The sequence below is a fragment of the Mobula birostris genome, chromosome 7 (assembly GCF_030028105.1).
Source record: "Mobula birostris isolate sMobBir1 chromosome 7, sMobBir1.hap1, whole genome shotgun sequence".
Lineage (NCBI taxonomy): Eukaryota > Metazoa > Chordata > Chondrichthyes > Myliobatiformes > Myliobatidae > Mobula > Mobula birostris.
In genome coordinates this window covers 46,176,331-46,193,254 of record NC_092376.1, presented here as the reverse complement: position 1 = coordinate 46,193,254, position 16,924 = coordinate 46,176,331, and the positions used below count along the sequence as shown (strand labels likewise).

Genomic DNA, 16,924 nt, shown 5'->3' with positions numbered 1-16,924 from the left:
TGCCCGACCTGCTGAGTTCCTCCAGCATGTTGTGAGTGTTGACAGTCATGATTACTGCCCAGTGCTACTGACGTCAATAATTGTGAAGTACTTTGAGTGACTGGTAATGGATCATATAAAAACCCCACCTTCCAACTACATTGAACCCTTCTTAGTTCACCTACCACTCAAACCAGTCCACTGATAATGCCTTGGCCTCAGCCCTCCACTCTGTCTTGTCCCACTTGGAAAACAAAGCCTCATATGCCAGGATATTGCTGATTGACTTCAGCTTGCCATTTAACGGGATCGTCCTTCAGAGGTTGAGTCTCTCGCTGTGACTCAACACCCCTTTCTGTAACTGGATCTTGGACTTCCTGACAGAAAGAGCCCAATCAGTTGAGTTGCTGGCATTATGCCCACCCCCCCCACCCCAGGCTGCGTGCTCACTCTGCTGCTGCTCACGTTGCTGACTGATGACTGCACTGCCAGATCCAACTCAAACCGCATCATCAAGTTTGCTGATGGTACCACAGTGGCTGGCCTCATCACTATACAGAGAGAGGGGGTAGAGAGGCTTGTCAAATGGTGTGAGAGCAACAACCTGAGTCTCAGTGTGGCCAAGACAAAAGAGATGATTGTGGACTTCAGGAAGGCAAAGGCCAATCCGCTCTCCATCACACATCAGTGGCTGTGCTGTGGAGAGGGTGAAGAGCACAAAGTCCCTCGCTGTGCACATAATGGAGGATCTAACCTGGACTCTCAAAACCTCACTGTTCAAGAAAGCACATGAGTGTCTACACTTTCTGAGGAGACTGGGACGTGCAAGGTTTTCTGCCCCACTCCCATTCTAACAACTTTCTACAGCAGCACCATTGAGAGTGTCCTGTCTGCCTGCATCATTGTGCGGTGTGGAAGCTGCAGAGGATAGTAAAAACCCTAACAGCAAGGCCCTACAGAGGACAGTAAAAACCATCGAGAGGATCACCAGGATTTCCCTCTCCTCTATTTGTGACACTTACTAGGAGCGTCGCAGGCAAAGGGCCCAGAGCATTGTTGAGATTCCCCACCATCCATCCCACAATCTCTTTGACCCACTGCCATCAGGAAGGAGGCTCAGGAGCACCAGAACTAGGACTGCCAGACTGGGTAACAGCTTCTTCCCTCAGGCTGTGAGACTAATGAATACCCTGCCACCAGTGAGGCCTTGTCAGGAGAGAAAGTTATATACTGTTTACTGTATTGTTTACCTGTGCTGCACACTGCATGCATTTTGAATGATATTTTATTAACTTATTTATGTTAATATTTTGGTTTATGTGCTGTGCGTGATGTATGTTATGCGGGTGCAGCATAGTCTGGAGGAACGTTGTTTTGTTTGGTTGTATGTATGTACAGTCAGATGACAATAAGTTTGGACTCAAACACATCGAAACCCTTGATAGATTTTGTCTGCGCTCCTTGCTGCTTCTGTAAAGCAGCTAATATGATAGCAGATCCCACCCAGCCCAGACATGTTCTCTTCTCGCTCCTCCCATCGAGTAGAAGATAGAAAAAGCTGAAGGAATGTACCTCCAGACTCAAGTAGAGCTTCTGACCTGGAGTTATAAGAAAATTGAATAGTGCCCTACGATGGCCTCTTGACTTCACAATTTACCTTGTTATGGCCTGACTGTCTGCACTGCACTTTCGCCGTGACTGTAACACTTTTTTCTGCCCCTTATTGTTGTTTTACTTGTACTACTTCAATGCATTGTTGTAATTAAATGATCTGTATGGATGGCAGGCGAAACAAGTTTTTCACTTGGTCCACGTGATAATCCAAACCGATTTACCAATTCACAGTAAGGTGAGAGAAATGCCAGGTCATGAGGTTCCACTTTACATTGGAGTACCTGGTCCCCGCAAAATCATCCAGAATCTTCCCCAACCAGAACCCTGGATGAACCTTGAGATCCGAGGGACAGGTCAGAGGCGTTCAAGTCTAGTGACCAAGAAAGTTACGAGAGGTCCAGATTTCTGGAAACACATCTCACGGATGAAGTGGCATTTTGGACTAAACTTGAATCCATGAAAGCTTGTTCGACAAGTTGTGGTGGGGTTTGAATGGTATCACCTCTTATAAAATTAAATCAAGCGACATAGGTGACAACAGGACTGCACTTCCAGATGACGTCAATACCTTCTATGCTCACTTTGACCATCAAAACATGGAGGAACCATCATAAAGCCCTAGATCCCCCGATGATCCTGTGATTTTAGTCTCTGAGGCCGCCGTGTGAACACTTTCAGGAGGGTGAAACCACGAAAAGCACCTGGCCCAGACCTGGCCAAGTACTAAAGATCTGTGCTAATCAATTGGCTGAAGTGTTCACTGAGGGCTTTAAACTCTCACTTTGATAGTCTGAGGCACCCACCCGTTTCAAGCAGACTTCAATTATACCGGTGCATGGTGACCTGCCTCAATGACTATCATCCGGTAGAAATTACATCCAGAGTGATGAAGCGTTTTGAGAAGTTGGTGATGAAGAATATCAACTCCTGCCTGAGAAACGACTGGGACCCGCTTTAATTTGCCTATGGAGTAATAGGTCCACAGCAGATATCATCTCATTGGCTCTTCACTCAACCCTGGCACACCTGGACAGCAAAGACGCATACATCAGGATGCTCTTTATTGGCTACAGCTCAGCATTTAATACCATCATCCCCTCAAAGCTAACCAATAGGCTTCAAGACTTTGGCATCAATACCGCCTTGTGCAATTGGATTCTTGATTTTCTTCCACTTGCAGAACCCAGTTTTGATTGGCAACAACGTCTCCTCCATGATCTCTATCAGCATAGGTGCACCACAGGGCGGCGCTGGGAGGCGGACCCAAATGCAAGTGTTCGTCCATCGTCAACGTCGATGAGGACCTCGACACCATTATGGTGGTGTCGAGACTAGCGCATGATTTGGATTTAAGTGAGGGAGAGTTGCGCAGCGTCAGCCTCACTTTCTCTTCCCAATTCCCATCTGGATCCAGTGGCAAGACAGAGTTGAGACGGCTGGAGATGGGACTAGGCGCAGTGGATGACCAGGACGTCTTCTGTGTCTTATCCTGCTCTACACATTCCACAGCACTTGCAGAGACCGCCTTCTTGACCGTTGGACCTTCCATTGGTCTCGTCCGCTCAATCCGCCGGAGTCTGTCTTCACATGCTGGGATAGACGACTCCCTATCTCACCGAGGTTTTGAGACCCATCGGCTACCCTCAGCTGGTTTAGCCGGCTTGTTGAAGCTGTTGCCTGGGGTGTGGCCACTGCCGCATGCAAACAGCTATGGGGAGCCACAGGTGAGAGCTGAGTGCTAGGTGGGGACCAAAGGTGGACTAACCGCCTTGAAAAGGATGCGGCATGTTCCCCCACCAAAGGTGCTACCCCTCCCTGACACCCCGTACATCCTTTACTGCTGCCATCAGGAAGGTGGTACAGGAGCCTCAGGGCTCACATCACCATGTTCAGGAGCAGTTATTATCCCTCAACCATCAGGCTTTTGAACCAAAATGGATAACTTCACTCAACTTAACTTGCCCCATCATTGAAATGTTCCCACAGCCTAAGGACACACTTTCAAGACTTTTCACCTCATGTTCTTGATATTTATTATAATTTCTTTCTTTTTGAATTTGCACAGCTTGTTGTCTTTTGCACATGGTTTGGCGAGGTCGTTCATTGATTCTGTTATGGTTATTACTCTATTATGGATTCATTGAGTATGCTCATAAGAAAATGAATCTTAGTGTTGTACATGATGACATATATATACTTTGATGATCAATTTGCTTTGAGCTTTGAACATTGCTGCTGCCGCTGCTGATGGTTCACAGTGCCTCTAACATATCCAGTTTTAATGTGTCAGATCTGTTATGCATGTAGTTAACACAACCCTATGATGCCAACATAATGTAAAATGTCTTAGTGTGAAGGTGGGACTTTATCTCCACAAAGGTTATGTGGAGGGAATTTCTACCTCGGTGCTTCTGGACAGAGGTATCTGCCACAGATATACGCTCAAAGATGAGCATATCTTAGTTCACCCACGACTTAGTCTGGCAGCTGTGGCCTCAGAGATTCAGCCTGCTTGATCTGTGATGGTGCTACCAAGCTAACTTTGGTGGTGGGCATTGGTGTCTCTGAACCAGAATACATTCTGCAGTATTGCTGCTTTTGGTTCTCTTCCAAGTGTTGCTCATTACGTCAGCTGATGGAAGACATTTGGTGTAATCAGGAGGAGGCTTCTATGTTCGTGTCACAAGACCCTATGGTGTCTCCAAGCAAACATGGAGGACTTCCAGGGCTACTACCTTCCATCTGTTTCTCATTGTACTTCCATCTCAAGTGGACAGAGTGCACCCAGGGAGTGTAATGGAGGTTATCTGTAAGGTGTGATTTTGTCAGTATGACAATGCCAGTTTGTGTTTGACTAGTCTGTGGGACAGCTCTGCCAATTTGGACAAATGCCTGCAGAGGACTTATCAATGTTCACTGGGATGGAAGTGATGCTACTGTGTCCAAATGTAATGCACTAGTTTTATCCTCATTCTGTTTTAAATCAGCAGTGATGATACAACTGATTGTCCTCTGAAATGTCTCAACAAGCTATATGGTCTAGGGGCGCACAATTTTTCCTCATAATTGTCTCAGCAACACATCATTCCAAACAAAAAAAGTTCTAATATAATTTCCCAAGGCAAACATTTATTAAATGCATTGATCTGCAAGCTATATTACCACTAATATTAATAAATGTGTCAAAAACTTTAGAAGATGCCATATATACCGAACTTATTTATTCAGGTTCATAGAAAAATCCATGTGCATTCTTTCATTTTGTCAATTTTCACCTTTACTGCTCATATTAGTTTACTATCACCTCAACTCTAAGAAACATTCCCCAGTAAACTCAGAGAACTGATGAAGTTCATAATCAATTCAGAATCAGATTTATCATCACTGACTTAAATGACATAGAAATTGTTGTTTGTGGCAGCAGTACAGTGTATTCTGGTGTCTGGGCAATGCAACGCACAGCACTCTGAGTTTGCTGTTCTGTTGGAACTTCCTGTATTAAAATTTCTTAAGATAACTTATTTACAAAACATTCTGCAGCATGTCCCTTATGGAAGTCTAATGATCTTAATTAAGTCTTTTGAAAACTTTTAGAAAGCTATTGTTTTATAATCAAGAAAATTAATTGGCACTGGTAGATTATGCATATTTTAGACATTTTGAATTACATTAATAATTTTGAACATTTGCACATTTCTGAAATGGACCTATTTCTCAAATGTGAGCACTTATGATTATTGTTATTGCCATCATTAGGTATTCTGGAGTTCATTAGTATAGCAGTGGGCCTGGTCAGCATTCGTGGTGTAGACAGTGGACTCTACCTGGGGATGAATGAGAAAGGAGAGCTATACGGATCGGTAAGTGTACATCTGTGTTTTACATAGTGTTATAAAGAAAGAGAACTGAATTGTTTATTAAAGTAAGTAGCTAATTGTAAAGAAGTTGAGAAGAGTTTAATTCCGAATGATGGGAAAGGAAACACAAAGAGAACAACAAATTAAAGCTCTTTTCATGAATATTACATGTAATGCAAGCAGTTTCAAGGCTGCTTTGTCATATTATAGATACTGTATCTTTTTTCATGAGTCTATCTAGGCTCTATTTCAAAATGATCCGGAGTGTTGTTTATATTGTGCGCCAACCTCTGTGGGTCAATAAAGCACTAGAGTCTCGTCATGTTGACCTACAGACTGTGACTTTAAATCATAAGTACACTTCTTTCTCATTACTGACCTTTTCTTTCCTCTGTTCTTGGTGCACAATTCTGTTACACTTCTCTGGTTACAATTTGTGTTTCCAAATAGCTCGGCATGTAGTACAATTGTTGACACACTTCCATAAGCAGATAGTTTGCCAGAACAGAATGGTACAAGAAAATGCCATTTGTACAACCATGAATAATCTGACCTCTTGTGGAATCTTTCTATTTATTTAATCTACACCAAGTAACTTGCAAAGTAACTTCATCTTGTAGTAAAACTTTCACGATAATACCACACTTACTTTCTGACTCCAAAGGCAGTCAAACAATAACTCTATTTAGCGTTATTCAAACTTAACTGATGAATAAACTTGCAATGCTGTCTGCAATGAATTATACTGTATTAAGCAAACATGAGTTCACCATGTTAACAAAGTGCATCCGCTACCTAATTAGCCTTTCAACTTCCAAGTGAGTGGAAATATTCAGGAAGGAACAAAAACCAGACCCTCCTTTTGTTCCTTTGTCAATGGCTGTTTTTGCCATGTTTGAGATTTTCTTGTTCCTGATTTCACTGTACATACTAATACATAAGCAAATTTGATTAAACCCTTTTGAACATTGTTAAAAAGCTCCCAAACCTGCCAAGTTGCCAGACACAGCTTGATCTATTTATCATTCCATTTTGTTTTCTATTATGAAGCAAATTTTTCAGTAGGATTACTAATGTTCTATTAATTCCACATACCTCTATAAACCATAGACTTGAAATGTTATATTTTGAAAATCCAAGTATTTATATATTTTGAATAGCCTTTACCTACTAATTTAGATACCTCCTCAAAGAATTCCAGTAGATTCATAAGGCATAACATAATGCATCTAAAACCACACTGGCTGCCATTTATAACAGTTCTGAAAATCTGAAACAAAACCAGAAAATTCTGGAAGCACTCAATAGGTCAGTCAACATCTGTGGAGAGAGAAACAGTTTTCTATTTCTGCTGAAGGGATCATTGACCTAAATATTGACTTCTGTCTCTATACAGGACTTAGTGATGGGCTAGTGTTCTGACCTTCCCAAGCTACCTCCACTCCTTTCAATCCCAGATTTCAGTCATCTTCTCAAGACCTTTCCAAGAATTCTGCCCATGTTAAGCACAGAGTCCTAAGTCTTCCAACACTTGATGTGAAACACTCCCAATGCAGCCTCACCCACAGCCCCTCACCTTTGAATTTGTCTCAAACTCATCTATTCCTTTCTATCAAAATGTTCTCATGATGTAACCCCATTCAGTTTTCCAAAATCCCCAACTGAAGTCTTCCAGACCACATTAGTCTCAGACGACACTTTCCCACCACCTGCTGGCCTCAGCCCACTTCTTCCCTCAATTTGCCCAATAAAGCAAGGCCACACCTACTTGAAGCGCATTTTTTTCTGAAACCCAGTTCTATTATTTCCACTCACCCATGCTGCAGTAGCAATTACACAGCCTCTTATGGGTGACATTATAACCCATAGAGAAAGTTGTCAAATCCTTGTGTATTTTTATTCATTTTCTGTAATGTGAGTATTTATTACACATTCCTAAATTTTCTTGAGGTGGTGTTAAGTTGCCTTCTTAAACTGCTGCATTGTGTGGTGAAGCAACTCCTGGCATCATTGGGTAGGGATTTAACTTCAGCACTGATGAAAGAATGGTGTTACGTTTCAAAGCCAGGCTGTTCAACTTGTAAGGGAAGTTGCAAGCCGCGATGCTCTATAGGTCTGCTGCCCTCATCTTTGGCAGTAGAGATCATAGCTTCAGAAAATACTGTTGGTACAGCCTTAACTGCAGTGCATTTCACAGACGATACACTCTGGAACAACAATGCCATGGGGGTGGAGTGATTAAATACTTGGGGTAGATGCAAGGATGTCAATCAAATGGGCCACTATGTCCTGGAAGGTGTTGATTTTCTTGACCAGTTTTGGAGAACTGCCATCCTAGCAAGTGGATAGTACTCTATCACACTCCTAATTTATGCTGCTAAGTGATGGAAAGCCTTTGCGGAGTTAGGAGCCGAGTGGCTGATCCAGTTCACCATTGGCACTCAACAATATTGGTGATTGGGGATAAATGTACTGGTATGATCTTCCTCTGTCAAAAATAGTTGATGGCTGGTAGTTGAGCAGCATGAGTGTTGACTCATGCTGAAGGATCTTGGCCCAAAACATCGACTGTTTATTCCTTTCCATAGATGCTGCCTGGCCTGCTAAGTCCCTCCAGCATTTTGGTGTGTTGGTTAGATTTCCAGCATCTGCAGATTTTCTCCTGTTTATGAGTGTTAACTTGCTACTTCTGTAGATCTTCCTCTAAGTAATCAAAGGACTGTTTTATTGCATAGATATTGCAAATTCAACTGGTCGGCCTTTGATATTTGTACAGTGAACATTCCTTCTGATGACCTTACAGTGGTCAATTACCTTATAGCGGAATGTAAGGCTCTTGCTGAAGCAGCTGAAGATAGTTGGGGAGGACAGGAAAACTGCTCATGCTGGAAATAAATAAAAAAATAGTAAATATTGGAAATACGCAGCAGGTCTGGTAGCGTCTGTAGAGAAAGAATATGTTTCTGCTCGATGGGAGGGAGAATGAGTGAGAGAGAAAATATTGACACAAGAAAGTGAGAAGAGTTCCAAAATCGTTGGAGAACAAAAAGGATGGAAAAAACAGTTTAAATTAAAATTAAAATTAGTCATCTTGAAAATTGCCTATGCAAGAGCATTTGTTGAAAGTGAATGATCAGATTTAAGAAGGTATTTCTAAAACAGGCTGAACTTCAAGCATTGTTTATCCAGTGGAAATGTAGTTATCCCCCGAAAGGTAAAAAATAGGCAGATCCTCTTAGAGTTCTTAAAAAAAACAAATAAAGGGAAAAAAATTGGAAAATGCTTCAAGCCATTCAGTTCAACTAAGACTCATTGTTATAATATCTGTAGAGATAAATGGGTTACAGCCTGCATAAAATTGCGTAACATGTGATATGCATGAGATTCTGTTACAGAATTTTTGTACTGATCAAACACAAAGTAGGCAAAGACCTCAAAGCTAGTTACCGCCTTTATATCATGAATTCATGCGGAGACGTTCTGCACACTGTTTCTGCCAATGCAAGGTTACAATTCAAATTTATACAGTCAATCTAATCACACTAGGCCAGCCAGTCTCCAGACACTGTTTCCACAATTTACACAATATTAGCACCTATACAATTGCTCAGAGTACCAAACAAGCCATTAGTCATGTTGCCTCTCAGATGATTAGCATCTATACGATTGGTTCCTCATTGATGACATGATCTATTGTTAGTTCACGGAAGATAGAACCATTCTGCTTCCCATCACACCATCCCTATGACCCAGTCCTCAAGTTTAATTTTTCCTCCAGAATATTTGATTACTCAAATCCAATCCTTTGATTTAAGGTGGCTTACAGGAAACAAATCAACTACTTTATTTGCAATGTGGTTGGCATCTGTCTGTCTCGAAGGACAATGGGTGATCTCCATCATCATCATAAGGCTGGTGGGAAGGTATGGGGATCCTGAGAGGCCCAGTCATCAAGATCCAACTCTCGGCCTCACCAGGCTCAAAGGTTTGGCACCAGCTTGGCTTCAGGGGCTGTCGGAAGGAATATGACGTCCAGCCACCTTAGGGGCTCCACTCTGGGTATTTGCTGTCTGGGTTTACCCCCATAACCTTCACCTCTCCCGAGGCTGCCCACAGGCAGTGGGGCTATTTACCCATATAGCTGGGGATCTGGTTCACGAGCACCAGGGCATGTCCGTGTGCTACATGTGCAGGGGCCAGGCCTCTTCCCCATGCTCTGTAGCTCAGCCTGAGTCTGTAAGTTGTTCATTATCTGTGTGTGGTCAGCAAGGAGGCACTACACGAGGCTCGCTATTGGAGAGGCTGTGTGCTGGTAGGGAGAGACTTAGCACATTCAGCATTCATTTTTGCAAGACTGCTAGCCAGCGGTGGAAGCTGAAAGTGACAGCGACAAGCACTACCCACCACACCAGCACGCTAGATGCATCACAATAACCATTTTGACAACTTTATGCATTAACTGTTTGCATATTATAAGACAATAAAATACTTCGAAGTGAGCAGATTGGAATTAAAAAAGGAAGTGAGATGAGTCCCTGTTATCCGTACATAGTTATGATCATAACCAGAAAACAGAAGTGTTAAATCCCTAAACAAACAAGAGAAAATCTGCAGACACGAGGAATTCTGCAGATGCTGGAAATTCAAGCAACACACATCAAAGTTGCTGGTGAACGCAGCAGGCTAGGCAGCATCTCTAGGAAGAGGTACAGTCGACGTTTCAGGCCGAGACCCTTCATCAGGACTAACTGAAGGAGGAGCTAGTAAGAGATTTGAAAGTGAGAGGGGGAGGGGGAGATCCAAAATGATAGGAAAAGACAGGAGGGGAAGGGATGGAGCCAAGAGCTGGACAGGTGATTGGCAAAAGGGATATGAGAGGATCATGGGACAGGAGGCCCAGGGAGAAGGAAAAGAGGGAGAGGGGGAAAAAATCCAGAGGATGGGCAAGGGGTATAGTCAGAGGGACAGAGGGAGAAAAAGGAGAGAGAGAGAAAGAATGTGTGTATATAAATAAATAACGGATGGGGTACTGGGGGAGGTGGGGCATTAGCGGAAGTTAGAGAATACGAGGGGGAGGTGGGGAGAAAGCAGGATCTCCCAGTGGCCACACATTTTAATTCCACATCCCATTCCCATTCTGACATGTCTATCCACGGCCTCCTCTACTGTAAAGATGAAGCCACACTCAGGTTGGAGGAACAACACCTTATATTCCGTCTGGGTAGCCTCCAACCTGATGGCATGAACATTGACTTCTCTAACTTCCGTTAATGCCCCACCTCCCCCTCGTACCCCATCCATTATTTATTTATATACACACATTCTTTCTCTCTCTCTCCTTTTTCTCCCTCTGTCCCTCTGACTATACCCCTTGCCCATCCTCTGGGATTTCCCCCCCTCCCCCTTTTCCTTCTCCCTGGGCCTCCTGTCCCATGATTCTCTCATATCCCTTTTGTCAATCACCTGTCCAGCTCTTGGCTCCATCCCTCCCCCTCCTGTCTTCTCCTATCATTTTGGATCTCCCCCTCCCCCTCCCTCTTACAAATCTCTTACTGGCTCTTCCTTCAGTTATTCCTGACGAAGGGTCTTGGCCCGAAATGTCAACTGTACCTCTTCCTAGAGATGCTGCCTGGCCTGCTGTGTTCACCAGAAAATCTGCAGGTACTGGAAATCCGAGCAACACACACAAAATGCTGGAGGAACTCAGCTGCCAGTTGACGTTTCGGGCCGAAACCCTACAGCAGTCCTGCCAAAAGGTTTGGACTGAAAAGTCGACTGTACTCTTTTCCTAGATGCTGCCTGGCCTGCTGAGTTCCTCCAGCATTTTGTGTGTGTTGTTGAATCCCTAGAATAGCTCTGATCAAGTGGGTGTGCTGGAAAGAGAGGTATACAGGGGGTAAAGCTGTGAGTAGGATGGGGAACCGTGTTAAAGAAGTGACAGTTTCTGGGTTCTCTATATTCTCTTTGGACACTCTTTCGATATTTATGTGGAGTTCATTATTTGATTAAGGAATGTAACTTCTGGCATTACTTGCATTTTGTTTCAAAGTACCTTTCATAGCCATTGCATGGTTTTTTTAAGCAGATAAAATGCAAATTAATTTCATCTAAAATTACAAGTATTTGGAGAATCTAGAGAATTTCCAGTGCAATTGCATAATGTAAATTAATTCACTAAAGCATGAGTACCTAACCTGGGGTCCATGGACCCCTTGGTTAATGGTAAGGGTCCATGGCATAAAAAAAATTGGGAACCCCTGTTCTAAAGTAACCCCTGATGTTGGAACTGGGTTAATAGTTTTCGTTCAAGTGTACATGGTACAGATTATTTTCAGTCTTGATCTGTACACATATCTTAAGTGGGGTTTGGTTTATTCAATGAGAGTATTTGGCTGAAGACAGCACTTTGGTTTCCTCTGCAAGGTTTTTCTTCAGTCTTCTGCCATACAGTGTTGTGTCTGATCTGTGTGCATTACTGTAATGCACTGTCTGTTCAAGTGTCGCATCCTGAAACCTCACCAAGTAAATGCCACCTTCTGGATCCTTGAAACATTACACCAAAAACATGACTTACCAACAAGATAAAATTGTCTCTTGCTCAGGTGTGCTATCAATGGTCTTGTATAACAGAGTAAGCTTTCTTGTAATCGATGGCCAAATAGATTTACCAATGCAGAAAACATTACTTACACAGGCTAGCACCATCTGAGACATTTTGCTGAATGAATATACACTCGTACTTTTGATGGTGATATAACCCCTAAAGCACAGAGAATAAAATGTTTCTTTATAATAAAATAACAACTTTGCTTGAATAGCATTTTGGAAATAACAGTTATTGCAACATGGGTCTGCAAGCATATAAATAATATAACCAAAACATTTGAGAACATCAGGTACCTATTTTGGAACATCAGCCTACTTTGAAACAAAAAGAACATTTAATACAATGAAGGTGACATAGTCTTTAGAAGTATTTTTATTGCACTGTGCCCTGTGCTTTGAGCTTTAAGAACTAAGATTGTCCCAATACTATTCTACTACCTAAGATCAACAATGTGTACCCTGCAGGGAGTCGGGTTGGTGTGCTGGGTGGGTCTCATCACATCAGCCTGAGTGAGTCACTTCTTATCACAAGCGTCTAAAATCCCTTCTCACCTGAGCAGTGGGTGTCTTTTTGCTGCTGAAATTAACATTATAACAGTGAATAGAATACACTGGAGTCCAGTCTGTTCTCTGTTCGCCCATCACTGTCTGGTTTGGATCAGCTACCAAACAGGACAAGAATAGACTCCAAAGAACTGTCAGGACTGCGGAAAGGATTATTGGTGTGAAGCTGCCCTCGATCCAGGACTTATATGCATCTAGAGTCAGGAAGCGAGCAAGCAGCATCATTGTAGACCCATCACACCCTGGACATCACCTGTCCCAACTCCTTCCTTCTGGTAGGCGCTTTGGATCACTGTATGCCAGGACAAATAGGTACAAGAACAGTTTCTTTCTGTATGCTATCAGTCTTATGAACACTTGAATTTTAGTTTATTATAAACCAAGTCCACCTGTACATATACAGGTATACCTCATTGTATATAGTTCATGATTATTTGCGCTATTGTTTTGTTTGCTTTTTGATTCTGTACAGCGAGAGCTCAGGGAAACCGGCATCAAATTCCCTGTATGTGTCCACATACTTGGCGATAATAAAGGATTCTGATTCCGATTCTGGAATTCCTAGTTGTTGCACAGTTATATAAAACATCTATAAGTGGCTGTTAGGGATGGCTTTACTCAGTCTTCCGGAGTACAATGATGTGCATCATTGACTGTTCACTGGCATCTATGGAAGAATGACCCACTGAGGCACGATCAGGTTAGAGCTGGCATGTGAAGAGCAGCTACTTGTTTGAAACATGAACAATGGCCAACACCCTTAAAATGTGTTACATACAGACAGATTCCGGGCCGTGCCTTAAAACAAATGATGTTGTTTTTGGAGCAGAAAAATGTTAAAATCAATCTTTCTACTTTGTCCAGGTATCAGGTTGTGAATTAATTTCTCCACGGGAAAGCACCATAGGAACTAATTAAATGACCTATCACTATCAGGTACCCTGCTGTTTCACCACTTTAGCGTTTGCCTTTCAGTTATAATAAGGCAATTAAAATGTGAATTTCTTCTTTTCATTTTCAATGGTGAGCACTTGGTTTGTAGCCATTTGGAGGGCTTGTGCAAAATGGAATGAAATCCGATACCTATCTGAAAAAGTTTACTTTCAACACAGGAATGCAGCAGATAGTGTTTTCATAAACAATGATGAGAACCTTTATCTCCTTCCAATGAGAATTTCTTCCCTGTCACTATTCCCGAGACTTTGCTCCCCGCAGAGGGTACAGGAACTTATTGAAATTAGATTTGTGTTTCCTGTGGAGCTGTGAAGCACTTGAACTATGGTTTACCACTGAAGTTAAAAGGAATTGGTTAATCACAGACAACTCTCTCCAGGGAAGTGCTGGGATAGTAAATGAATAGATAAGTCAGCAAAAGTGTACACTTTTCACAATCTAGCTGGCTCCTTCTCGTAACAAAATAGCAAGGTGTAGCTTTGGGTATTTCTTGGAATGGTACACCTGCTAGTACAGAGGCTGCACAAGTGACTTTCATGTGTCACCTTAAAAACGTACTGATAGGCATGCACACAGATAGAGGAATTTATTAATTTTATTTTCTCCACCTCTTAAGGTTCCTGCACATGTCAAACTGCACGCCTGCATAAGACATAGGAGCAGAATCAGGCCATTCGGCCCATCAGTTTGGCACCACCATTCTGTCATGGCTGATTTATTATCCTTCTCAACCCTATTCTGCTGCTTCCTCATAACCTTTAACACTCCGGCTAATCAAGAGCCTCTCAACCTCAGCTTTAGATATTCCTAGTGACTTGGCCTTTACAGTCGTCTGTGGCAAGGAATTCCACAGATTCTCTACCTTCTGAAAGAAATTCCTCCTCATCTATGTTCTAAATGGGCGTCCCTCTGTTCTGAGGCTGTGTCCTCTGGTACCAGACTCCCTCACTTTCAAAAACATTGTCTTGACAACCACTCTTTCTACGCCTTTCAATATTCGATAGGCTTCGATGAAATCCCCCATCGTTCTTCTAAACTCCAGAGAGCACAGGCCCAGAGCAATCAAATGCTCCTCATATATTAATCATTCTTGCGAACCTCCTCTGGGCCTTCTCCAATGCCAGCTCATCTTTTCTTAGATAAAGGGCACGAAACTGCTCACAATACTCCAAGTGCAGTGTGACAAATGCCTTACAAAACCTCAGCATTATATTCTTGAATTACATTACTGTAACTTCCAACTGAGGGAAGGCCCGGTTTACAAGGCTGAGATGCATTTTGGCAAAAGTGGACAGGGAAGAGCTTTATGAAGGTAAATTAGTGTCTGGAAATAGGGGGCATTCAGGGATCAGAAGAGTGATGGTTTATTATAAGTATCTAGTAAAGGAGAGGGGACTCTGAATGCTTGACTTCCTGGTCATAGAGAGATGTTCAGAGCACAATAAAGCACAAAATGAGTTACTGAAAGACACAGACAATTTAACACAGTGGAAAGGTGGGGAGGGATGCGGGAGGGCAGGATAAATCTAGAAAGATTAGGAAGACATAATACAGCATTTGCAGGTTAAACAAATCACAGAAAATCATAAGCACATGAAGCAAGAAGGATTAAATAGCATGTGATCTCACTATAATTTTCTGATTGGTTAAAAGTGCAATGCCGGAGGCTTGGATTGTTGTGGGTATGGTACCATTGTTTGAAATGGGAAGAAGTAATAGACCAGGTAACTACAGTTAGCCTGGCATTTGTAGTGACTAAATTGTTGTGAGAAAAACCTGAAGAGCAAATTAACATTTAGAGAAGTACAGGTTAATTAAAGACATTCAACACTGATTCGTTAAAGAATTTCATGTCTGATTAACAATAGATTTTTTTGAAGAGGCAATAGTGTTGATGAGCTAGGGCACTTGATATGGTGTACATAGATTTTAGCAAGACTTTTGACAAATATGGCAGATTGGTTAAGAAAAAAAATTGGGATCCAAAGGCAAACAATAAATTAAATTCAGAATTAGTTCAATAGTAGAACAACACTACCATGGGTTTTGGGGTTTTTAGTCAAAGGAGGGCTGTGTGCAGTGGATTCCACAGGGCTTAATACTAAGCTCTTTGATTTGCAGTATATATAAATGATTTGGGCAAATGTAAGGGCTATAATTCAGAAGTGTGCTGACACCAAAATTGGCAGTGAAGTTAAAGTGAGGGAAAAAGTTCTCGGCTACTCGAAGGTTTCTGTGGACTGGGTAAAGAGGGCACAATGTGACTCATGTAATTCAGTGCAGAAAATGAAAGTAATGAAACTGTGAAGGACAAATGAGGCAAAGTTAGCCACAGTAAATGATAGGCACTGAAAAGTGTAGATCTTGGAATGCCCATCTCAGATGTCTGAAGGTGGACAAGTTCATTTGCAATACTTATCTTTATTGGCTGAAGCATAGAAGGAGGATTTGATACTGTGGAGCGAGTGCTGAGGAGATTTGAGGATGTTGTCAGGGCTTGTGAATTATTGTTATGAGGTAAGACAGCTTAGCTGGCAATGTGCTATTTGGAAACAAGGAGACCGAGAGGAGTTTTAGAAGGTGTTTATAAAACCAGAAGCCTAGCATGTAAACATGTACAGAGGGGCAAGTAAATGGGATCATAGATTTGTTAAATGGTAGATGAATTAGAAAGAAGTTGGGGGATAACGAATGGAAGTGGTTTGGAACTCGGTGCCTGAAAGAGCGGCAGATGCAAAATTCCTCCCCATATTTAAAAAAAATCCCAGAATGAACACTGCAAGTGCCATAGCCAAGAGCTGACATACAGGATTATTTTTGACTAGTAGAAGCATAATGGGCCAAATGGTCTTCTTTAGTGACGCAAATTGCTATCATTCTATGTAATGCTTCCTGAATTTTCCCTTCATTACTGCTTTCATAAAATTTGTCCAAGTATCAATCACTTGTGAGGAATAAATCTAACATTTTTATTTTAATATCACATTACTCCAAAAGAGCAAGCCTCACTTTTTCATTCTATTTCAGTCCTCTGACTAATTTTGTGGCTTCCAAATGTGTTTTGTAATTTTGGGCTCAGCAAAGCTCGGGTTGCTCTGCTTGCTGCATTAAACCTACAAATATTGAGCCTGTAGAAGTTAGGTCTGAGGATAAGTCTAAAACCAAGACTATTTTAGTAGAGCTAGAATCAGCATTCAAGACTGAGGATAAATAGTGTTTTTGCTTGTTTTTTTAGTACTTCATTCTTCACGACATTAGGCCACTCTGGTGCTACAGTTCAACATATATTCTAAATGTTAGTAACAAGGCAAAGGGAAGGCTGAATTTCCAAGCAAAAATCTGATTGTTTC

At 42.1% G+C, this 16,924-nt stretch overlaps 1 protein-coding gene across 2 annotated transcripts in view; it reads left to right on the top strand.

Moving 5' to 3' along the window:
- Positions 1–16,924, top strand: part of LOC140200730 (fibroblast growth factor 9) — a 70,212-nt gene that overhangs the window by 42,683 nt on the left and 10,605 nt on the right. For both annotated transcript variants that reach the window (XM_072264315.1, XM_072264314.1), the window contains exon 3: positions 5,350–5,453. In XM_072264315.1, coding sequence (XP_072120416.1) covers positions 5,350–5,453 — 104 coding nt within the window. The remainder of the gene's footprint in view (positions 1–5,349; positions 5,454–16,924) is intronic.